This window comes from Triturus cristatus, chromosome 12 (genome assembly GCF_964204655.1).
Source record: "Triturus cristatus chromosome 12, aTriCri1.1, whole genome shotgun sequence".
In the NCBI taxonomy this organism is placed as follows: Eukaryota; Metazoa; Chordata; class Amphibia; order Caudata; family Salamandridae; genus Triturus; species Triturus cristatus.
In genome coordinates, this window is record NC_140595.1 from 632489045 (window position 1) to 632514073 (window position 25029).

A 25029-nucleotide genomic window follows, 5' to 3' on the forward strand; every position below is an offset into this window, starting at 1 on the left:
CATCAGTTCTAGAAGGTTGATGTGCATCTTCTTTTGTTGTGTTGTCCATAGTCCCTGCACTGTGTAATGGAGTACATGAGCTCCCCATCCCTGGAGAGACGCGTCCGCCGTCAGTATTATCTGTGGGACAGGCTCTTGGAACGGTCGGCCCTTGCAAAGGTTTTGTGGATTCCACCAATGCAGAGAGTTGTATGCCCGACCGCTCACCAACACTAGGTCTTTCAACTGTCCTTGAGCCTGATTCCACTGACGTGCTAAGCACTCCTGAAGCGGGCGCATATGTAGTCTCGCGTGTGGGACTATGAAAATGCAGGAGGCCATCATGCCTATCAGCTGCATGAACACTCGCGCGGGAAGGGAGTGTTGTGGTTTGAACTTGGAAATCAGCATTTGCATGCTGTTGATTCTCACTAAATTTGGCTGAGCTGTGGCCGCCAGAGTGTCTATAGTCGCACCTAGGTACTGTTGTACGTGTGCGGGCTGGAGATGGGATTTTGGGTAATTTAGTGAGAAACCCAGACTGTGAAGGAGGTGAATGGTGCGGGACATGTGGCTGGCACATTGCTGGGCTGACTTCGCTTGAACGAGCCAGTCGTCCAGGTAAGGGTAGACGTGTATGTGCTGCCTCCGTAGATGTGCCGCTACAGTAGCTAGGCACTTTGTGAACACCCTGGGTGCTGTTGTCACGCCGAAGGGAAGGACTTTGAATTGGTAGTGCTGCCCTTGAACAGTGAACCTGAGGTATTTCTTGTGTGAGGGGTGAATGGGTATGTGGAAATACGCATCTTTGAGGTCCAGTGTGGCCAGGAAGTCTCCCTGCTTGAGCAGCGGGAGGACTTGCTGTAAAGTGAGCATGTGAAAATGCTCGGAAAGAATGTACTGGTTCAGGGGTCTCAGGTCTAATATAGGTCTGAGTGACCCATCCTTTTTCGGTATTAAAAAGTACAGGGAGTACACCCCCGTACCTTGCTCGTGGACGGGTACGACCTCTATTGCGCCTTTTAGTAGCATACTTTGCACCTCCTGCTGTAAGAGCGTTAAGTGCTCTGAGGACATAGGACGTTTTTTTGGAGGTATTGTGGGTGGAGTTGAGGTTAATTCTAGGCAGTAACCGTATTTGACAATATCTTTGACCCACCTGTCCGTGGTGATGGAGTTCCACGTGGACAGGAACCTTTGTAGCCTTCCCCCGACAGGTGTTATGTGGTCGGGAGGAAGGGAGAGGGCGTCACTGCTTGTTCTTGGGGGAGGACCTGGTGTTGCCGTAGCCGCGTCCTCTGCCCTTTGTGCTGGAGCCACGATATCCACCCCGGGTGTTTTTATCGTAGGTGTTTTGTGTGTTGCCCTTGTTGTATGTTTGCTGTGACCCCTGTCCTCTACCTGCTCCTCTATTTCCGGGGCGACGAAAGGAGCCGCTCCGAAAGGACTGCGTTTGTAGGGCCCCCATGGACTTTGCAGTGTCTGTGTCCTTTTTTATTTTCTCTAGGGTGGTGTCAACCTCCGGCCCGAATAAGTAGTCGGGGTTGACAGGTTGGTTGAGGATGTTATTTTGTACCTCCGGTTTGAATTCGGAGATTCGCAACCAGGCGTGTCGTCGCAACATGACGCTAGTGTTTATGGCTCTGGCAGCTGTATCCGCGGCATCCAGTGCACACTTAATGGATGCATTTGTGAGCAGTTGTCCCTCCCTGATGAGGATCTCTGCACCTTCTTTGAATTGGTCAGGGAGATGTTGGAGTAGTTGCCCTAATGTGTCGTAGTGCGCTCGATTGTAGCGAGCGAGGAGCGCTTGAGTATTGGCAATGCGCCATATGTTAGCTGCCTGCGCGGCAACCCGTTTGCCAGAGGTCTCTAGCACCTTGGACTCTTTGTCCGGGGGAGGAGCATCACCTGTTGTTTGCGAGTGTGCCCTCTTGCGAGCATTCGCAACGACAATGGAATCCAGAGGTAACTGGCCTCTAATGTAAGTGGGGTCCCCAGGCGCTGATCTGTATTTCTTGTCGATCCTGGGGTTTATCACTCTTGCCCTGGTGGGTTCCTTGAAGATGTCCTTTGCTGGTTTGAGGACACCCTTTAACATGGGCAGAGTCTTTATATTCCTTTCTGAGGATGCGAAAGTATCCATGAGAAAGTCGTCCTCGACGGTGTCAGAGTGAAGTTGCACCCCATGATTGGCCGCAGCACGTTCAATTAGAGCGTTGAACGCGGCAGTGTCCTCTGTGGGAGATGTTTTTGCTCCATAGAGTTGCGGGTCCTGTGCATCCATAGGTGCACCTGAGTCTACAGGGTCATCCCAAGCTTGATCAGGGTCCTGTTGGCCTTCAGGGTCCATCTCTTCGGGGTAGGGGACTTGGTCACCCATGTAGTCCTCCAACGCATCCATGTCGGAGTGTGTGGGAGAGAAGGACTGTGTATCCTGGTAGGGTGAATGGAAAGGTTCGTAAAGAACTGGTTCCGAAGCCACTGGCAGCTTTCTCTTAAGCGGGATCCGGAAGGAGTCCAAAGCTGGCTCAGAAGTTATTCTCCTTTTGTGGATAATCATCCTGCCAGTGTCGGCGTCGATGAGATGTGATAGACACGTCTCCGCAGAGCGTTCGGCAGGCGTGATCGTGGTGTGTGTGACCCGTGTCCTGATTTGGAACAGTTTCGGGGCCGTGGATGGTGGCAGGCCAAAAGTAATGTTGGCCGGAGCCGAAGAGGCTGTTGGAGCTTTTATCGGCTCGGAGCCCGACGTGTCCTGGAGGACCGTTTTGTTTTTGGTGCGTTGCGCAGCAACAGGTCGCACCTGGAGCGCCATCGATTCCTTTGCGCCGACCGGTTCTGTAGAGGCGGGCGTGGACTTCTTCGGCGCCGGTGAGTCATCGAGTCGAGGGGCGGTAATGGCCGTCGACGTCTTCGATGAGTGTGGCTTTGGTGGTGCCGTCGAAGCGGTGTGAGACGCAGCAGGCAGTTTGACCTTTGGGGTCGGAGCCGATTGCGTCGGTGCCGGGAGCCGAGTAGGTTTGGTGGCACCGAAGGTCTTTTTCCGTATGTCGACTCCGACGTCGGCCGCTTCAAGCTCGGCACCGAAGTCTCGTTTGGTGCGCTCGGTGCCGACGGGTTTTGCTGGCGTCGAAGGTGTGGTGGGCCTCGATCCGACCAGCGCCACTTTCGGTTTCGGTTTCAGTTGAACCAATACAGCTTTTGGTTTCGGTTTCGAAGAAGGGAAACCAGCCGGTTTGGGCATTAATGGCTGCCGCTGAATGTCCGAGGCCGGGCCAGAGGGCGGGGCCGAAGAACTGCGGGATAGGTCTTGGGTAAGGCCCGAAGGCGATCCCTCGACCGGAGCCATAGACTGGCGCACTGGGATATCCTCAGTCTGTACGGGTAGGCCTTGCTCGTCACCGGAGCTACTCTCTTCGGCCCCTAAGGCCTCATTGTAGTCTCCTACCTCGGTGTCGTCTTCATCTCTGCGAAAGAGTCTTTCTTCGACGTCTTCCGATCCGGAGTCATGTTCGGAAGCGGGACTGGAGGGTAGGTTCTCCACTTCTTCGACATCTTCGTTCTCGGCCCTGAAGATGTCGGCCGGGGCCGGTGCCGCTTGCTGCGCCTCGAGTCTCGCTGCTCGTCGATTCCGGAGAGTCTTCTTGGATCGAAATCGGGCACAGGCCATACATGTAGATTCGTCGTGATCCGGTGAAAGGCATTTGTTGCACACCGGATGGACGTCGATGTGGGGATATTTCGCATTACATACAGGACACCGCTTGAATGGTGTCCTCGATTCCATCGTCGATGACGGGTCGATGGTCGGGTAAGATGCGAAAAAGTTGGTTCTGGAAGTTAGTAAACTAACAAGATAATATCGATACCGATCGGGAACAATACCGACGCGAACTAAAGGCCTTTTGTCCTAGAAAAAGTTTTTCCTAACTTGAGTCAAGATAAGCACATCCGAACCCAATGGCGGAAAAAAACAATCTGAGGATGGAGAGGATGCCCATGCGCACTGTAGTCCAGGGGAGGAGTCACCTATCCCAGGATACTTCGAAGACTCTTCCAGGACAACAACGTGCAAACATCCGGACCCAACACTAGGCGGCGATCTATGCACAGATATGAATTCAGCAGCCCACATGCCTCGAACTAAAAGACACCTTTGTGTGAAAAAATCACTGTATTAAGATTCTGTATGGGTTTTATAACGGAAACATTAAGACGAAAGAGGACTCAGTCTCAAATAATCACTGAGTTTTTAGTGCAGTATATGAAGTCGCATACCTAAATTATTGAGACCAAAGAGGACTCCGTTCGCAGAGCCGGGAGGATAGGCGGGTCGTAAGGAATCTGCGGCTAGATGCGGCCCCTAACAGATAATGTGTTACCGAAGGTAAGTAACTTCATCTGATAGAGACATCTAGCCACAGATTTCTTACTTTAGAATCAAATACTAAAGCATACCATCCCGGGAGGAGGGTCTTGCGAACTGAGACCACTAAAAGTCTCTAACTTAGAACAAAACTGATCTAGAACCAGAGAAAAAGACTGAACATTCATAATAATGTAGGTCAGCAACATCACACTTTACAATTTAAAAAACCTGTTGAAAAACCTCAGATAAGTGAAGTGACAAGACGTTAAAAAGCATGGGAATAAAATGATCCATGTCAGCAAATCAACCATTGTAGACGCCAACAATCAAGATGAATAGAAAACTACTCGCACCCTTGAGGGGAACCGAACCCATGCATGCTCACCGCATAAGCACTGCAGTACGTATCACAATAAGGAAGGCCATAAAGATACAGAAACGTAGGAAGAACGATTCCAATGATAGTAGGACAATGTGCCGAATTACTATACAATAATAACTACTGGTGTACCTATCCAGAACCGTACGATACTTGAGTAACACAGAACAGCAGGTCGTGCCATGGAGCAATACATCTATGCCTTATAGAGTTTCATCCGAGCCAGACCTTCTCTGCAAAACAGAGAGAGAGAGGTTTATAGCCGTAGTAAAGCATAACTAATACTCCAAAAAAAAGAGTGGAAGCCAACAAAACATAAATGTGTATTTGGAAAGTGCACTCCACCACAAAGGGTATGCGGACGTCAAATAACACGTGCATAGTAACCCACGTCACTGGTACACATTTTATCAGCCTCAGAAGGTTGAAAGGCTGAGTGAACCAGCAGTAAGCAGAAACGACACACTGGTTGCAAATAGAAGAATACACATCGCAACTAAGGCTTGTATAAACACTTCTGTCCACACAAGTCAGAAAGGAAGAAGAGCCAACCAGATCCTGCAAAGACATGTCTAGGCATCTTTATCACACCGTGCAGCTCTAAATCACCTTAAAGCGGAAACAGCATGTACACCAAATAAATGTACACAATCAAATGGCATATCTTTCTGGGTATTTTGTACAGGGTCTGAAAACCGAGACTGACGCAGCCATACATGTCTGCATAGTGCAAAGGATTGAGCCATAGCTCTACCCATGGAACCAGTGGTGTCCATACCACATTTTATGGTGAATTTTGCCGCCTCTCGACCATCCTACACTAATTGTAGCAGTTCACTTTTGGCTTCCTCTGGAAGAGAAGGCAGCAAACTCTCCACTGAGGCCCATAGTGCATGGGAATACCTGATGAGAACACATGTAGTGTTCAAAGACTGTAATGCTGCACTAACGGAAGAGAAAATATTTCTACCACTACTTTCCAGCCATCTGGGCTCTGGGCTTGGTGGAACCAGAGGGAGGACATTTGTGTCCGTAGAGGCTGTAGCTACTTGCACAACCAGACCTTTTGTGGAGGGATGTTTGAAGAGACAATTAGGATCTCCAGGAGGGTGGGGGGGGGGGGGTGGCAATGCCTATGGGATATAGCCCAGTCTACAGGCATTTCCGTTACCTGCCTTGCCCAAGCCCCTAACAATACGTTGTATAGGGACTCATTATAAGAGAATAAAGCCTCTGCTACTGTTTTACCCTGGTGAAGAACATCCACCTAAGGGTCGGTGGATAATTTCACTGAGGGAAGCTGGCATTCTAAGACAACAACTGCCCTCCTCAATACCTCAGCATAAGAGGAACTAACCTCTGTTGCCATACCAGGAGGAGAGAGTAAATCTGAAACTGGGGAGGACTTTAGTACACTAGCGTCACCCAGTTCAGTCAGTCAATTCTCCTCCAAGGGAGGCTGGACAGTGTTACCCAAAGGGTTTTGACACCATATATTCTTCCCTTCGCCTGCCACACTATGCATTTCTGGAGGAAGAGCTGAAACAGGCTGTATAGGGAGAGACTGAGAATTACCTAAAGTGGACGGCTCCATTGGTGCTGCATCTGATGCCGATGTGTTGATGTCGGGAAGAGATATTGCTGCGGCCGATCGGCTCCACTGATGCCATTGACTGACCTGTCTCCAAAGGTAAAGACCCCGAAGGGCTGTGCACCTGCACCATTTTGAATCTGATAACAGATTCAGAGGGCCTGACTGGCACCGAGGGCAAACCCGCTGGCAAGGATCCAGTTGGGGCACCTCCCACCTCATTGGGGCTAGAAAGCATGCCAAAGTAGAATTGATGTCCAAAGACTTTAATCAAGGAAATGTAACATCTCGCATTTGGGTTAGAGTCACGCTGGCTCCAGGATATTAAAGGAGGTGCTGAGTGGACTTCGGAGAACGCTCCACAACCGAAGGTTGGGAGACCGTGTCAGAAACGTAAGGCCTTGAATGGATCCCCCTCGAACACAGAAAGACCGTCACTCACGCCCTGGTCACCAGCAGGCTCGACTACGGCAACGCACTCAATGCCGGAATAAACAAAAACCTCACCCGCAAGCTACAGAACATCCAAAACGCCGCCACAAGACTGGTCCTTAACCTGCCAAGACACTGCCACATCTCCCAGCACCTACGCACACTCCACTGGCTCCCCATCGAGGCAAGAGTCATCTTCAAGATGCTCACCCACGCTCACAAGGCCCTCCACGACACCAGACCAGCATACCTGAACAGCTGAATCAAATTCCACACACGCCAAAGGACCCTACGATCAGCCCAGCTCTCCTACGCCATGGTACCCCGCACCAGAAAGACCAGATCGGGAGGCCGCTCCTTCTCCTTCCGTTCTGCCAGAGCCTGGAACAACCTTTGCTCCCCATCTTCGCAAGAAACCTAAAAACCTGGCTCTTCAACTGACCCCCTCCTTGATGGACTGGAACCTGCGACCCCCTCCCACCCCCCAGCGCCTTGAGACCCTTACGGGTGAGTAGTCGCGCTCAACAAACACCTGATTGATTGATTGAGAAACAAACTTATGTTTCGAACATTGGTGCTTCGAAGCCTCCTTCGATGTCAATGGAGACGGCCCCACACCATAACAGCTCCTGAACTGGTCTCTGGACTTGGACGAGGAGTTACTCAGATAGTTGCTTGATCAGAGGTTTTATTCAACGCTATCCCAACACCTTCGGCGTAGCCACTAACAGGAGTCACAATCCTCCAAGTCATGGTGGGCTCCCAGGCACCACAGATGGTATGGGAATCTGTGACCGACATCTGTCTGTCACAAGATCCAAAGGGTTTAAACCCTGTAGACATTGCAAAAAGCACACTGTTTCTCACACAAAATGTGGAGATGGGCTGAAAAACAGTCCCGTAACCACTCCAGACCTGCTTTGCAAGCATGGCAAATAAGGAACTGATGTCAGCGCATCTGCGAGGGGCTTACATGAACTCTGTCGATGTCACTTTGTGTGATGACATTAATACGGAGTCGTGCAGCGCCATTTTCCGACGCACAGACGTACTGTGGACAGAATTTTGGGATCCTGTTTTGCGCCTCGGGGACGATTCTAAAGTAAGGAATCTGCTGTTAGATGTCTCTAACAGATTCTGAACTACACAAACACTACCACCATGTGGCAGTGTCATAAATGCCGGTGTTGAAAATTAAGTGTTGGTATCGAGCCCCGGAAACCATTTGCTAATATTAAACACTGCCTTTAAGACTTTCTATCTATGTATGAAAAGCCATTCAATGATGAGTTTCACAATGCATGAAGAACTGAATCAACTACAGCTCAAAATCAAGCTACATTTTCACTGTGGATCCTCCTTCAAATATTCCACTTTACCTAATCCTCCACAGCACTTTGCCCCAACATTTCGAAGGCTTTGTAAAAAAGTTGGCCTTCAGAAACCAGGATAAGAGTCAGATGAGATGTCCTCAAGCACCCCAGAAAGTAAATGGAGTTGGGAGGCTCACTTTGAGAAATAACTTTATTTAGTATTTGGCGGATGGTATACTTTGTCAAAAAGTGAGAGATATACCGTCCTTCTTATTACAAGTTCCATAGGCTGTAATGCACTTGTGATAGAGTGGAAGGGACATCCACTACCTTTGAAACGCAGTTTCTTCAGAAGAGCTTTGTGATTTCTACTCGCATGTAACACGAAGGCTCAAACAATAATATTTTTGCTTCACTTGTACTTACGAGTAGCTAGTATCATCCATAAGGAGCAACAGCTGGGTATGCCAGCTACTGACAGTGGAATGGCATCCATCTGAGGTGAACTGAGCCATGATAGTGGCTGTGGATGCCAGAGATGAGAAGCACATCATACTTTTGAGAACACAGAGCACTTAAGCTGGTCTGTGAACGCAACGGGCGATGTCCCTGAACGGGGTCTGTGCCTGATACAAAATATCTTGGATTCGAGTCAGGCTTTCAAGGCCACCAGAATGGGAAATGTGCTACTGAGGTGTTTTCCTTGCTGACTGAGGGGGCAGGTGGGGCGGGAGGAGAGAGCTTGATTAAGCAGTGCCTATTTCTGCATGTTGGACATTTAAATCAGATTCAAATATATGAAGCAAAACAGGTGACGTTGATGATAGCCCATTCTGTGCAAATACAGGGATAAACTTGGAGCCAGATTCTGTAAAAACTGGAGATGTATGCAGAGATTCAGTACACAAGCTGTTTGCCCATCTTTACAATGAGTGTTTTGTGCATCTCACTTTAGAATCCCAGAGTCTGTGAATAATGAAACAGAGTACAGTCTATGTGTAACAAGAGAACATCGCTTGCATACACATCATCTATCCTACTCCCATCCCTCCCTCTCCTTGGATGCTTTTAAAAGATGCCATAATTACAAGGGAACAGAGATTTGCTTATTGCCGTGGTGAAACGAAATATTATCCTGCATTCCATAGCTCTTGGAATCTTTGCTGAAGAGCAAAACATTATTTTGTGGTGACGTAATTACAGACACATCATGGCAGGCCCCAAGCCTCAAAAGCTGAGAGCTTTTGTGATGACCTACTAGTTCAAAAACACTGCTATGATGATCATTGTATTTAAGCAAGGAATGCAGATGTTCAATTCTTAGGGGCTCACCGTTCAATTCTCATTTTCTAACCCATTTTAGACACCCTTTTCTATCAGATATTTAGTTAATTTGGTTGAGATTATGATACTGATTTCCACTGCCTGTGATAAGGGCTAAGTTATAAGCAAACGTCTTATGTTAAGTCATGTTGATAGCATGGTTTGGTCATGGCCATGTAATGAGAACATTTCCTTCTCCTTCCACTTAAAACAATGATTACCATGGTACATTTATTTACTGGAGTAAGCACTTTGAGTTTAGCAGTATTCTTCCCGCTTTCTTCTCTTGACATCTGGAAACTCTGAATATAGCAGCAAGAGGAGAAAGAAAACACTACTGCATACTACAATAATGTGAGGATTACCCCCGTCTTCAGGGGTTAGCTTCTTCAGGATGAAAACCTTTTTTATATGTATTTTATGATTGGTTTGGATTTTATCTCCAGATCAAGGTATTCAAAGGTAATGTTCAGCAGTGCAAGCTGCAGAATTCAACTTCTTGTAGGTTTCAGGTGCAAGGGACACTGTGTCTGTTCGAGAATGTCTACGTTTTGTGAACATTCAAACCCAGTTAATGGTTAAAAGCCCTCATTACTCATGAAACCGCTATTCGTAAACCTAGGCATAACTAGTGATGTTCAATTTCACAGCAACTAGCATACTCTGTTACCTGAAGCCCAAGGTACATGCAATGCCTCTGCACCCTTTTGCTGGGCTCCAACCTAATGCAGCAAGAGTCTTTTTATACCTCAATGATTCCACAATGACGTCACGTGTGTGATAGCATCATGCCTGAAATATTAACCCCCAAAAATTGTACAGCCACCGTTCTACCAATATAGAGTCAAGGTAAGTATAATAATGTCCATTACAACATATGGTCAGGAAAATCAACTGAGGGGCAAACTGTGCCTGGTAACCTTACACTCTCAGACAGGCTTTACAGGTAGTAGATGCCAAAAGATGTTGAATACAATCAAAATCTGAACAGTAACATAGCAAGCTAAAGAATGGCACGGATCACGGTTCCCAGATCCCTGTTCCAATGTGTGGATGAACTTACTGAAGCTAGTTGATAAAGCATTGCACTGTGACAGTTCAGACCAGTTTGCCTGCTTTTCAATTTCTCTTGAAAGAAGTGTCAGCCATTCCAGACAAATTAACGTTGACTTTTTAAAAGGAAGACTTAAAAAGGGTGGGAACGATCCATATTGTTTATTTTTGAATTATTATGTTCTACAGTACACACTACCTGGAAAGATTAGGTTGTAATAATCAGTGGACTAAAACGATTTTTCAGATGTGTAATGTTCAAAGATAAATTTGGAAAGTGATATTTCTCTTTGCAACAATTATCTGAGATTGGTGAACAATATGTTCCAAGACTAGGGTTCCTACAATCATCTCATCCGAGTATTTTAGGACACTGAGCTGAGGCAGGGAGCGGTGAGGATAATTTGCGTAGGGCTTTCTTTCAGGCTGAGGGAAAACTGGAAACCAGGCTATTCTGCAAGCAGAGGAGGGTAATACAGCTGCAGCAGCTGAACCTCATGGTGCTCATTTCTTGCAAAAATCTAGGAATGGGAGAAGGGCAATATCGATGCAGTGACATTACCAAACAGATATAGCCCAACAGAAAGACCGACATAAAAAGGTTCATCCCATAGTCTGATGTTTTGCATAGAACTTATTTCAGATGCACTACCGAAGAGATAAGAGGGTGGACAGTTGTTTAGCAATACATCAAGGCTGTCTTGCATATTCGTATATGGGATTATTTAACCTTTCTGCATTACATGTATTTTATAGTCAACTCCTGGCCTTCGAGCAATGGAAAGAGGACAGAATCTAAATAAGCATTTGCTTTATGAGTAACACACATGCCCAGACTTTGTGGCACAAAGACAGAATACATCCTAGGCATGCATTAAAAAAACCAACAGCAGTATATTCTAAAGCAAAGGTCATAAACACATGTGGGGTACAATGTGTAACGATTTCTTTGTGGGAGATTGTAACCTTCATACAGACAGTTCCTAGAAGCCATTCAATTAATCTTCTAAGCATCTGAGAAGAGAAGAAGCAAAACACTGTGTGTTTCAAGACATCCGAGCAAAGCGACCCGAGGGGGCTCCTCCATGGTAAGCAGTGACTTCCCGGAGCTTTATTAATCTGGATGATTTGTCTTTGACTAAAAAAGATCACCTTTAATCTTACCTGGCCGTCTTGTCCCACGTGAACCTGGTGTATCTGTAGGTTACCCTGTAAGATAAGAAAGGAGAATGAACACACAACTCAGGAATTCCCCATGGAACAACCTCCTGGGGCAATAGTGTGGGAGAACTACACCAAGAACGTTCAGGCCTCTATCAATGTAACAGTTCATTACAGCTTACTTTAGGCTTAGCAGGGGAAATCGTTTATTTTTTGGCAAAAACAACATGACATAAGTCTATTCCCAAATGGGATGCACTGGTAGTTTGTAGACTCAATCTTACAAGCTTTATGTTTCATTTTTCAGATTTTGCTGCTCATCTGGGGGCGTCTCAATACATTAAATGTGTTATCGCAGCTTGGGTTTTACTCATTCACTTAAGCTTTGTCATATGTGCCACAGCCCTGTCTCACCTTTGCTGTTCGACTCTCTGTAATTCATAGAGCAGAGAGAAGTTGGTAAAATATAACTCGACTCACTCACTGGCCTTAAACACCGAGCACTCACTTCCATCCGATCAGCACTGGCCTCCATCTTGCACAGCACACACTCGCTTCTGCTCAGTTCTCATCCGCATCGGCCCTGCGCATATCCCTCCATCTGCCCAGTTTTCACCCTACATCCGAGGAGTGCTCAAACCATCAGCAAAGAGCTTTAGAGAAACTATCACATCACGACCTGGACAAATGAGACTGTTTCCCACCAGCTTTAACCTGGTAACCTTGCACAAATAAATGCAGAAAAAGCAACTGAAACAGTATAGTCGAGATTTATGTTCAACGAATACCTGCAAAATGTAAAGCCTTGCAAATACTGAATGTTCTGAGTGTGCCAAAGGAATTGCTCCCACAACTATATTCCAACAGATGTAGCAGTCACCTCTAAATGGGGTGAATATCTTTTAGTTAGTTGACGAGATTTGTTTCTTTTTTATGGTGGTAGCATAGTGCAACATATATAATATCCCTGTTATAGAGTATTGCCACAAGTCAAGACCTGAGCATGTAGGAGCAGTGCTTAATTTGAGCCGGAGCTTTCCGGTGCTGAGCACCGGCACTTAATTGCCAGCACCGGGGCTTATGAGTGTCTGCCACATGGTAGTGGTGTCTGCCAGTTTAGGTATGAGCACAACAACTTCTGTTTATTATTTCAATTTAAATTTCCAATTATTAGTATTTGCCTCCAAAGCCATTCCTATAGCTTTGAGGGCCTGTAATAGTATGAATTGTCGCACTTTTAAGACTGTGATGATTAGTTGTATGTTGGTGCGGTCATTGGCAGTGCTGCCAGGGGCAACGGATGGTGCAAGCTCTAGTGTCCTCCTGTCGAGGGCCCCGGCACTAGGATTTTTACAAATTAAGCACTGTGTAGGAGATTGTATCTTACTGTACTGGTTTAGTTTGAGAATAAATATCTGTACCTTCCACAATGTTTACTTAGGAAACGTGGTTTTACACTCTTAGCCAAAGGGAATGTATCCGGGAAGACTGAACCCTTTCTTTAGGTCTCGCCTAGGCAGCGCATGCGCTGTGTCTTCGAGACATGCTGTATTCAGGATATGGCAAAAAAGACACACAATTGATGGGCGAAATGCAGAACAAATCAAAACATTCACCTCCAGTCAAGAGATCTGGGTTAAATCAATCATTCTTTTGCTCACCATGGCAACCCAGTTTAGACCTGGCCATATGCAAATCAGTCTTGACTCTGTGCCTCATGGGAACAGTCCTGCCCAAACTGCCAAGCCAGGTTCTCCCTGGACCGGAAACAAGCATCCTAGGACCGGCTTGGGGGTTTCACCCCCTCATCAGCCAGGATAGCTTGATTCCAGTGGCACAGTGAGCCCTGCACCCAAGTCTGGGCATACCCAAGGCACTTATAGCGAGATAGCAAAAGACACACAATTGATGGACAGAATGCAGAACAAATCAAAACCTTCACCCCCAGTCAAGAGATCTGGATTAAATCCATCATTCTTTTGCTCACCATGCCACCCCAGTTTAGATTCAGGATATGGGCATGAAGCTTTGCCCACTTTCCTCCCATCTTCTAATTGGAGCCTATCACTGTCCTATGTAAAAGGTGGCTTTTCATTGGTCAATAGGCTTAGTAGTCCCTACTTAATACCGCCTTTTCTTCACTTGTAACCTCCCATGAGGACACGCATTGTTACATGTGTTATTACTCTGTAAGTTTATATTACAGCCTCGGACCACTATTTCCTTACATGGCTTTATAAGGCCACGCTCTCCGCCAACACTTTTTTTATTCTGTACTCAATGCGGCAAGTCTCGGCTGGTATAATGGCGGCTGTGCCTTTCTTTTGTTATTTGCGGCGTAGAACGTGGCCACATGCCTTTTTTTCTGTTTCAATACATTTGTTATAATTGCAGCACCCGTGCTTGAGCTTTAAACTTCTTAAACTAAAGCATGGGTGCCACTATTGATTCAAAAGTAAAAGAAATAGAAAAATAAAATTGCCTTTTTCCCCCCATTTCTTTACTTTTGAAGCAATTGCGGCACCCGCGCTTTAGCTTAAGAGTAGTAAATGAATAGAGAAAAAAAGCGAGCGGCCACCATTTTTTTTCTATTTGTTTACTTTTATTTTACAATTGCGGCACCCGCGCTTTAGCTTTAAACATCTTGAGCTAAAGTGTGAGTGCCGCAATTGCATTTTTTTCTTTCTTTTCCAGTAGTGCTGCCTGCCCGGCGGGTCAAGGACTTCCTTACCCAGGAGATCTCCTAGCAGGGCTTTCATTATTATTGTTAGATTTGGTATTATTACCTGTTTGTTTGTAAGTAGCACAGCACCACTCTTGAGGAATCTCGTGGCACTATAAAAAACGTCAGCACCACCCTTAGAGCAGCTGAGCCCAGCTGGGAGTTCACCTACACACCGATTTTAGTGCCGTCCTTTCTGCAGTGCCAACAGAGTTTTCTTCTAGGCTCCTGTGGGCACTCTGGGTAAGTTTTGAAAGATTTTTGATACAGTGAAAAGAGTAAAAGTCCTTTCTTGAAGTAGTTGACAGTGTAAGCTGTGAGCTGGCGGGAAACCTTCCCAAGAAGGGGACTTTGGTTATAGAATGAGTGGGCCATCATCTATTTCCAGGCACAAGGCTTCTAGCCGGCTTTCTGAAGCTAGGAGTCCCATAGTGTTCTGTGGAGACTACTGAATATTTTACAGAAACAAAGTCCAGTGAGGGGATTATGTGTGAGTTTGATTCCTGGTTCCCAACAAGGTAAAGCAACAAATCAGCAGTAATCTTGCGCCAGCAGCTCATCTGTGGATAAGTGCGTCTTGGTTGGCACTGTAAGCGCTACTGCCTTTCTGTGGTGTGAGAGCTCGAGAATGTGCCACATGAATATGATGTAATTATCTTTAAAAAACTGCAAACATATATCCCTTGGTGATTATTTACTACGCAAAACCACAGCAGGCCGTACTACTTAAACCGCACCAAACAGTGCAACAAAAAGGCCTCACCAAAGAGTATTACCCAAACTCTCACCATAGAGTATTGCCCAAATTCTCACCAAACAGTATTACACAAACTCTCACCAAGTAGTACAACAAAACCTCAGCCCTCAAAAATTCTCAAAACAAAAGCTAACAGTACAAACCAATATCTTGCTAGTAGCACTAAACATAACTCACACAGCATTGCTACCCCAAATCACTGCCATCAGTACTTCCCAAAACCACAGTCAAAAGAAGTACACCAAACCAAACCAACCAATAGCACCCAACACCAAAGGTATCATTCCTTCTCAAAACAGGAGCTGTCATTACTAGCCAAAACTACAGCCAGCTATACAACCCAAGGTTACAGCCATGCATACTACACCATCAATGACAGCAGAACTACTCAAACCGCAGCCTCTAGTACTGTGCCGTTAATGCAAATATAAACAAATAAATCACAGCTGAGCATATGTTTCCATTTGTTTTTACTGGGCGTGAAATTATGGTTAGCTTGCGTTTCAAAAATGTACCATTGTTGTCTATTTAGCTTTATTTCCCAAACACAAATAAATAAACAACAATGGTGCATTTTTAAAACGCAACAGGCCAACGTATTCACCTATCTGGGTATCACCATAGGAGATAAATTGAGTTGGTCCCCCCAGGTGAAGTTACTTGCATTGAAACATTCTCAGCTAGCGTTGGTATAGGAACATAGGCTCTCCCAGACCAAGCCAATAGCTCCAGTTGTAAAATTGTACACCCTGAAAATCACACCAACCATACTCTATGGCGCTGAGATTTGGGGTTGTAGCAATCTAACTGATTTAACCTTGGCCCAAAATAAGTTTTTAAGATCTATTGTGGGCCTCCCCAGATCGACCCCCCGTATTCCCCTACTTCTTGACCTGGGATGCAATGCAATCGAGGACATTGCTCATTTTAGAATGCTGGCTTTTTGGAGAAGGCTCTGCACTGTCCCAGAATTACTTCCATTTGCTAACGCTCTACTCGAAATAAGGGGTCTGGATCGTTCAAATAAGATTTTATGGCTCTCCAGAATTAAAACTCTACTTATTGAGATGGGGATGAGGGACTTATGGGTGTCCCCAGAATCGGCTGTATTCCCAATGAAAGTATTATATAAAGCAGCATTCTGGGACCTAATTAAAAACCGGAGGCATTCCATCATGGGTGGTTCCTTACTGACAAGAGCTTTTTTGGACTTTAAAGATGACCCCCGGACGGAAGGCTACTGGGATTTAATTACGAAACCTAGAGATCGCAGGTTGTTTCACCAGTTTCAAGTAGAAACTCTCCCACTTAGGAAATTCACCCGCAACTGGACAACTGGCAAGGAAGACAAGTGTCCATTTTGCCCAGATTTTGTGAAAATATTGACCATCTTTTATATGTCTGCCCTGCTTACCGTTTACCCAGAAGCGAGTGGCTCAAACCCCTGTGCTGAAATTTGGGTACGAACTCTGCAATGATTGCTAAAAGTCTTCTGAAAAATGTTGGTGACTTCACCACTATAATAGGGGTCGCCAAGTTTTTGAGTTGGTCCTGGGCAATCCGCGAAAGAGAAGGAGGGTGACGATTGTCAGTCAAGGACGCTTTTAGGATTGTCTTATTACGAACTAAAAACTAGATATATGCATACATGTAAAGTCCCTGTGATTGTTATATTTAATACTGTTTTTAAAGGTTTTCTTTTTGTTAAAGTAAGGTCGCCCTTACTGTATTTCACCGTACCTTCAATTGTTTTTTTTTTTCCTTCTTTCACCCTAGATTAGTTTTAGGGTTGTAAGTTTCTTTTTTTTTAGTTGGAGCCATCAGGTGTAGGAAAAAGTTGGCTCCCAATTAGTCATTACGCTTTGATTTTTACTTCTCTATGTTTTTATTTTTAGGCCCTTTATGATTTATAATATGGGATTACAATACCTGAATGAGTTCACTCTTTTGTACTCTGCATTTTATACATTGTCATGCACTATATGCACTTTAGATCGTGGCCTACTGGCCCGATATTGGGAATGCTATCATTAGGGATTCTTTGAATCCGTCTTAGTTGCTTATCGTGCCTTACACTTTATAAAACGGTTGGCACCTTATTTTATATCAGGTCTTGGCTTCCGGTTTGACATTAGAAATATTCATACCGGAACCCTCTAGGAATTTGTCTGTGCAGGCTTTCTTGTACTTGATTTTTTATATAATATTTATGGTGGATATTAGGAAAAAATAAGGACCATTTGTATTTGAATGAACTTGCTCATTTGCACATTGTATTTCATAATGTTCCGTTTATATTGTATTTTTAGATCATGGTTATAGGGCTTGATATCAGGAATACTTTAGCTTTTTTTACTGTGTAAATGAAATGTATTGTTGTACGATCTGTTCACTTTCAAGGCATTAAGTTGTCGAATAAAGTATTCTGATGATGATGATGGTAAAACGCAAGCGAACAAAAATGTAACTTCCTATAAAAACAAATGAAAACGTATGCTCAGCAGCACCCTTTCTCTTTATAATTCCATTAAGGGTGGAGTAACTTATGTTGCTAATAGAGTTCCCTTTACAACTCCACAAGGACACTTAGAATCCCCTCTGGTACTGCACTCTTTTCTTTATTCGTGGAATTTCATTCACTATTACTTATGCTACTACTGGGATTTTTAAATCAGCATTTGCGCTGCCAATAGCTCAAAGTTTCACTAAAAGACCTATTGCATTTCAAATTCTTGTTAAGGGATGATGAGAGGACAAACACATGTCCCGCCTCAAGGAGATCGCCCCTCCTTATAAGCACGGTTAATAGTCATGTGACTGGCCAGGATTAAGCCATGGGTAAACATCGTTTTTCAATCAAGTGAGACTGCTGTAAAAAACACATGTACTCAACACACGAATTAGAGCGAGCATCGGTTGAAAACATTTAGGAAACATTTACAGTCTAGCTGTCTGCTTTTTATGTCTCCCCACTGACAACCTTTACCAGCCCAAAAAACCTCAGGAAATCAATACTTTAAAAAAGGTACTTGTAAGAACTGGCCATTGCTTGCATGAAATGTGCACTAAGGCCTCGGCATGTTGTGGATGGCTACAATGCCCCACTGGTGTTCTCGTTGGAGAGAGTGTTCAAGTAGTTCTTTTGTTCGACTACAGAAACAACTTGACAAGCAGCTTGTAATCCAGAGTCAGTGGGTGTTCTTTGATCTATTTGCTTTACTGACATGATGACATTTTAATTGCAGGTTTGTGTTTTTTATTTGTTTAGGACGTGTGTGCCTCTTGCCTTTATGGCCCGCTAACGCTATTGACTTATCAACTTGGCACGCTCAGGTGTTTTACTTTGCTGTCATGATAGCATGTTAGATATTGAATATGCTACTTACCAGTATGCATCTGTTCTTGGCATGTAGGGCTGCTGACATTCATATCTGTGCATAGATCGCCGCCTAGTGTTGGGTCCGGATGTTTGCACGTTGTTGTCCTGGAAGAGTCTTCGAAGTATCCTGAGATAGGTGACTCCTCCCCTGGACCATAGTGCGCATGGGCATCCTCTCCATCCTCAGATTGTTTTTCGCCATTGTGGCAGTGATGGAGTAGATACAGAAAGTGATGACCATGCTATACAGTAATTCTGAGAGCTGCAGCTGCTACAGGCGCCGGGGAGGAGGGTGGGCGATATGAATGTCAGCAGCCCTACATGCCAAGAACAGATGCATACTGGTAAGTAGCATATTCAGTTCGAGGCATGTGGGCTGCTGAATTCATATCTGTGCATAGAATACATAGCAGTACCTCCAATTAGCGGCGGCTACCAGTGCCAGCTGCCTGAAAAAGAGTTTTGAGAACAGCCTGTCCTACAGCTGCCTGCTGTTTTGAGTGTACATCTACACAATAGTGTTTGGTAAATGTATGTATAGTGGACCATGTGGCTGCTCTACATATATCATGTAAAGGAATGTTTCCCAGGAAAGCCATGGAGGCCCCTAACTTACGTGTTGAGTGGGCTCGTGGGGGAATCGTTAATGTGCGTTTAGCCTTTTGATAGCAAATTTGAATACATTTAACGATCCATCTGGCTATACCTGCTTTGGAGATGGCGTTACCTTTGTGTTGTGGGGAAAAGGCAACAAAAAGTTGTTTTGTCTTCCTAAAGCTTTTGGTTCTGTCTATATAGTACATGAGGGCTCTTTTGACGTCTAGTGTATGGAGCATTCTTTCAGCGACATTTTGTGGATTCTGAAAGAAAACAGGCAGTTCAATTGTTTGATTTATGTGGAACTGCGATATTACTTTAGGCATGAATTTGGGGTTGGTACGTAGTACGACCCTGTTTGCGTGAACCTGTATGAATGGCTCTTGAATGGTTAGTGCCTGGAGTTCACTAACTCTTCTCAACGAAGTGATTGCTACTAGAAAAGCCACTTTCCAGGTGAGGAATTGAATCTCACATGAGTGGAGAGGTTCGAAGGGTGGACCCATCAGTCGGGTGAGGACCAAGTTGAGGTTCCACACTGGCGCTGGTGGGTGTGTGGAAATATGGATTTTTCTGGTCAGTTATGTCCCCTATCTTGGACCCCAACGGTTCCATGTGCATGTCACGAGTACATGTATGTTTCCTCCAGTTCCAGTTATGAAGACGCAAATACATGTGCGTCCACCGTCAACATGTCCTCTGTCAGATCCGCCATGAATAGGCCAGATATTCCATTCCTAAGTATGAAAGGCCACCGGCTTTATATGGTTCACTTATGCCATTTTACAGTCCAGGCAAGTAGGCCCTGATTCTGTCATCAAACTCCTCTTGCCTTCTGCCTCTGAAAGCTCGAGTCTGAGCCTGCATCTGTGACCATGAACTTTGTCTCATTCTCTGCGCGGCTCACGAAGCCTGACATCAGCCTATTCTCTGCCAAGAACTGTATTTCACCTTCGAATTATCTGCTTCCCCCTCAGCCGATGCATTCCTGCCTAGTAGTTTAAGTAAACATTCTTCCAGCTACCGAGCAAAAGGCCCGGCTTCTCTGTCTTTATGCAAGTAATTCATAGTCCTGTTACTATGGAAGATTCCTGCCCTCGCATTTAGTGTAGACACTTAGACGCTTGTACACGCACGCACAGTCAGTATAGAATAGATTCTGTTCGAGAGTCCTTCTTTCGTGGATAACATAGTTCTTTAAACATAGGATGTTAGATATGATTTGGGATTAGGTTGACTTGACCCCCCAGACTTCTTGTCTCCACATGTAGAGCTAAATGTCAAGTCCCCTTCACCCCCTAGTTACACGTCAATTACACGTCATGTTGCTGCGCGCGCATCTATGCCAAGTATTATCTTATAGATCCACCTATATGTGACATCATAACCAATTATGTTCCTTTTTACTCCTTATTACACCCATTTTTTGGTTACGCAGATAAATCGTCATTTTCCTTATCAATTGTTACGCCTACTGCATTCGCCTCATTGTGATGTATGATCTATAAAAGTCATTTCTTGTCAATAAAGTATGTACTTCACTTCCTGAACCCCCGTGGTGATGGAACTTGGAGCAACCGATTATAATCGATCACTGGAATAAAGCCCATTCCGAACCTCTAATACCACGGATTCTGCCTCTCATTTTACTGAGCTATTTTATTATGTTTCTGTATCAAATTAAGTCCCGGTAAAGGAAATTATTTACCACATGAATGGCGCCCGAACAGGGACACTTTCTCATCTCACGCGCCGGCGGTGAGTTGCAGGCCCGGTCTCCTGCCACAGCTGGACGGACAATAACGCGTACCAGCAGGATTTCCTGTATCTCCCTCCGGTCAAGCGGGGGCGACTGAGGCTGCGATCAACACCCAGACGAGGCGGTGAGAAGTGCGAAGTATCCCGACCAGAGCCTAGCTGAGAGAGCAAGATCCGAGGTATACAGAGACCCACCAGTTCGAAGTCAAGCCCAGTGTCCGACGAGTCGAGTCGAGTCCAGTCCGGTTCAAGTTCAAGTTACTGAGGCCTTCCGTTTCCGAAGCTACCCGGTGAGTACCATTACTGGGGAGGCATTTCTGACGTGCACATAGGTTGTGCCGGTCAAGACGGGTTTGGGTACACAAATCCGGTCTGCACTGTTTTAGCAGTGTATCTGTACTGTTTAGCAGTATATCAAGTATTTCCGAGGTATCTAGTTATTGTCAAGAATTATGCTTGGTGATTAGTTATGCAGACGATCATCATTGTTGTTTCAGTTAAAGGTTTAATGTTTAATGTTTAATGTGTTTAAAAAACGTCCTGCATATTGTGGTATGAATGGTTGTTCATTATTGTGCTTTTGTATTAAGTGTGTTCAAGATTAAGTATCGGATCAGTTGCCAATATGCCGTTCTTTTCGAAACTAAGACAGATCACCACAAGAAAAGGGGTACTCGAAGAAGCCGTCCCTATTCCTCCTAGGGATACTCCAGGGCACTTCATGTATCATAAACATGGCTTAGACGCTATATTATTTCTTGATTTATGGGTAGACTACACCAAGGAATTACCAGAAAGTCAGAGGTGGCCCACAGCGGGAACCTGGGATGCAGAGTGCATCATGAAAGTAGAGGAAGAGTTATGGAAAAGGAAAGTCAGACAGTCACAGAAAGATGCCGTTGAGTTATGGCGTAAAGAATCTCATAGACGTATGGAAAAAGCACGTAGACAGGAAGAAAAGAATAAAGAGAGTTCAAATAAAGTTCGAGAAAATCTATTAATTGAGGAAGGTATCCGAGTGAAATCAGAACAAGTAGATAGGCAAAGAAATGCCCTTATGAATGGTATGTATCCTCTTCTGGCCGAAGGATTACCTAAAGCTACTCCAGAAATACCGAAAGACTTGCCACCCCCATTATTTCCAATAAAGGTACATCCTAAGGGGCATCCTAGAACCGCAGAAGATGTTTTTCTTTCCTCATATTTAGATGACGCAGCTCCCGAGTATGCTAATTCCGCCCCGCATAGACCGCATACCAGGGAGGTCCAACGCCAAGATCCAGTACCCGTATCCCTACAGCAACAGATCGAGTCACAAGTTCCGGCAAGCACATCTGTTTCTACATCTGTTCCTACAGCTACTTCTATAGCTGTGTCCACACCTGTAGTTGCCGTGTCACGTTCAACGAATCCTTTCACACCCGACACCCCAGATGGGGCCACGGGAGGTGCTACCAATATTTTTTCTACGCCACCCAGAATAAATAAACTTACTTTTCAAGAGTCAGCACATTCACGTACACCCAAACTCATAAGTGCCCGTACGCTTAAGGAACTTCTTATAGATTGTAGATATGACCCTGTGCCCGGTAAAGAGGACGAAATGACCCTGGCATCATTGCGTATCAGACGAGCCGCAGTGTATTTAGGGAAGTTACCAGGAATGACTGCGCATCTAGATAAAATATATCATTTTGTCCAAACAGGGCGAGATCCAGAATGTATTAACAGAGCTATGGAATACCAGAAAGTAGAGATACAGGGGGAACTGTTACGTTTCCTCATAAATTGTGTGATCAGAAATCAAGACCGACCGGGGGTAAACCCGGAAGCAATGCAAATTCTTACCAGATGGAGCCAGAATATATCAGAAAGGAGACATGATAAGCAAAATTGTATAATAGCCATGTGCCGAAAGATCCGTAAAGAAATAGAACGCCTACACGAAGAGAGATTAGAGGTAGACGAGTTCGAACAAAGCGAGGAAGAAGGGTCAGGACTGCCCACAGGACAGTCAGACACCATAGCCTATGTAGGAAGAGGAAGATCTTGTAATAGTAATAGATGTCTTATTGACCCGATACGTCCGATATGTCCAGATAATAACAGGAATTTCCAAATACCTATAATTAATATAAGGTCTAACGAGCATTCGTTCCAAACCGCCGACAAACTACTCCGAGAACGAAGGGGTTATCATTTTCTCGATTCTATGGATGAACAAGATTTAGCCAGGGCAGCTGTCCATTGGGTGGACAGTCCCGGAAAATATAGTGATGATACAGTAGTACGCACATTTTTGAATCTCACCCCAGATGAACAGAGGTTAGTTGGGATTTATATGATTCAACAACTCATTATACTATATCGGAGTCAGCGTTCGGACCCTGGTCCCTTACCTGACATATTGACTGAATTGCTTATGAATAAATGGAGAGGTTCAGGTACTAAATTAATTAAAGAAATTCTAGAATCAAGAAAGCAGTACATTCTTTTTGTATGTTCAGACCGTGTCTCATTGCCCATCAAGGAAAGAACCACGTATTACATGGATAGACAGAATCCCTTACGAGAAGTGCACCCAATAAAGGGCGAGGACAACGAGTTTAAGCGCGTATTTGTATATACGCCCATATCAAAAATAGAATTGTTAGAAATGAAGAAAGTGGTACCCAGTCATGACAAAGATCCAGCGGGTTTTCACCGAGAAATTAAAGACATGTTACTCATGGGAGAGTATACCTATCCCGACATTATGACAATATTAAAGGTATTGATGCCTGCTGGTATTTATGAGAAACTCAAGGAAAAAGAGTGGGAGGTAGGAGACCAAAAGATAGAATGGTCAGTGTTAGAAGCGGAAGAAAAGGCCCGAACTGCAGGAGCAGGACTTGGGGATAAAACTAAAGCACTACCAGGTTTATTAGTACAGGTACTGCCACGTTTATTAACTACGAAAAAGGAAGATTGGGGTACAATTTCAGCCTGTAAACAGAAGCAAGATGAAGACACTAGCGATTACTATGCCCGATTTGAAAAATGTTTTGGTATAAATAGTGGCATAAAAGCAAGTAGCGAATCATACCCACATCTGTTTGTAACAAAATTAGTAGAAAATGCCCTGCCCCAAGTAAAGAATAGAGTATTAAAATTCGAGAGTACCTGGCAAGGTAACACTCCATCACAAATGTTACAAATGTTACAGTACCATCACAATAGAATTAGAGAGGAACAAGAACATGAACACAGACGCATGAAAGACACGAAAATGAAAATGCTAGTTTCCCAGACAGTTCCAGCTGAAGGACATAAAAAGGGTATGACACATTCCGATTCAACAGGACCTGTAAAAGGGACATGCAATTATTGCAAAAAGCCAGGTCATTACGTACACGATTGTCCAGTTTTAAAACATAATATCGCCATAGGTAAAACACAAGAAAGACCACGGCCATTTAGACAAGAGCAGAATGAACAAGGAGCTCCGCAGCATGCACAGGCCATGCCAGCCGCACAACAGCCAATACAGTTTGTGCCAGCTGCACCACCGTTGCCTGTTGCTGCCACACAGACAACAACACGACAAATGTATCAGACCGCACAGTATGAATATCCTGAGTATCAGCGTTACGCATGAACTAGCCTAGAGAGGGAAGTTGACTTACCCCTTATTGAAATACCTGTAGATCAAGAAGGACCTTATGTACATAGTGAATTATTAGGCCAAGATAGAAAATTTTTACTCGATACAGGGGCAAGTCGAACAACTATAAAACGTAGTGAAGTTCCAGGGGCACCCCTCTCAGGCTCTCAGAATATTTCCCTTGGTTTTTCAGGAAAACCTATTGTTAATGAAGTATCACAGCCACTTCCACTTACGATAGGACCTCTGACCCGAACTACAGATTTATTGCTTACTAAATCATGTCCAGAAAACTTACTAGGAATAAAAACACTGAAAGCTCTAGGAGCCATAATATGTTGTTCTCCGGAAGGTGTAAGGTTGTTTTTACGTGATTTTAAAGGTCACTATGTGTCTAGAGACATGGATCCCCGACTGCAGACTTTACCTACACATCTATGGGCACGAGGCCCTACTGATGTTGGTTGCATGAATATTACACCATATCGAGTCACATTAAAGGCAGGAGTGGTGCTACCACGAATGCGACAATACAAGTTACCACCAGATGCTGTAGTGGCTTTACTACAA

At 44.8% G+C, this 25029-nt stretch overlaps 1 protein-coding gene across 4 annotated transcripts in view; it reads right to left on the bottom strand.

Moving 5' to 3' along the window:
* The window catches only part of BANP (BTG3 associated nuclear protein), a 973724-nt gene that overhangs the window by 376258 nt on the left and 572437 nt on the right, over positions 1-25029 (bottom strand). For 2 of the 4 annotated variants that reach the window (XM_085637629.1, XM_085637631.1), the window contains one exon: positions 11607-11651. In XM_085637629.1, the coding sequence (XP_085493755.1) occupies positions 11607-11651 (45 nt within the window). Of the gene's footprint in view, positions 1-11594; positions 11652-25029 lie in introns of all 4 variants that reach the window. The other 2 variants (XM_085637628.1, XM_085637630.1) reach the window with 1 other exon arrangement.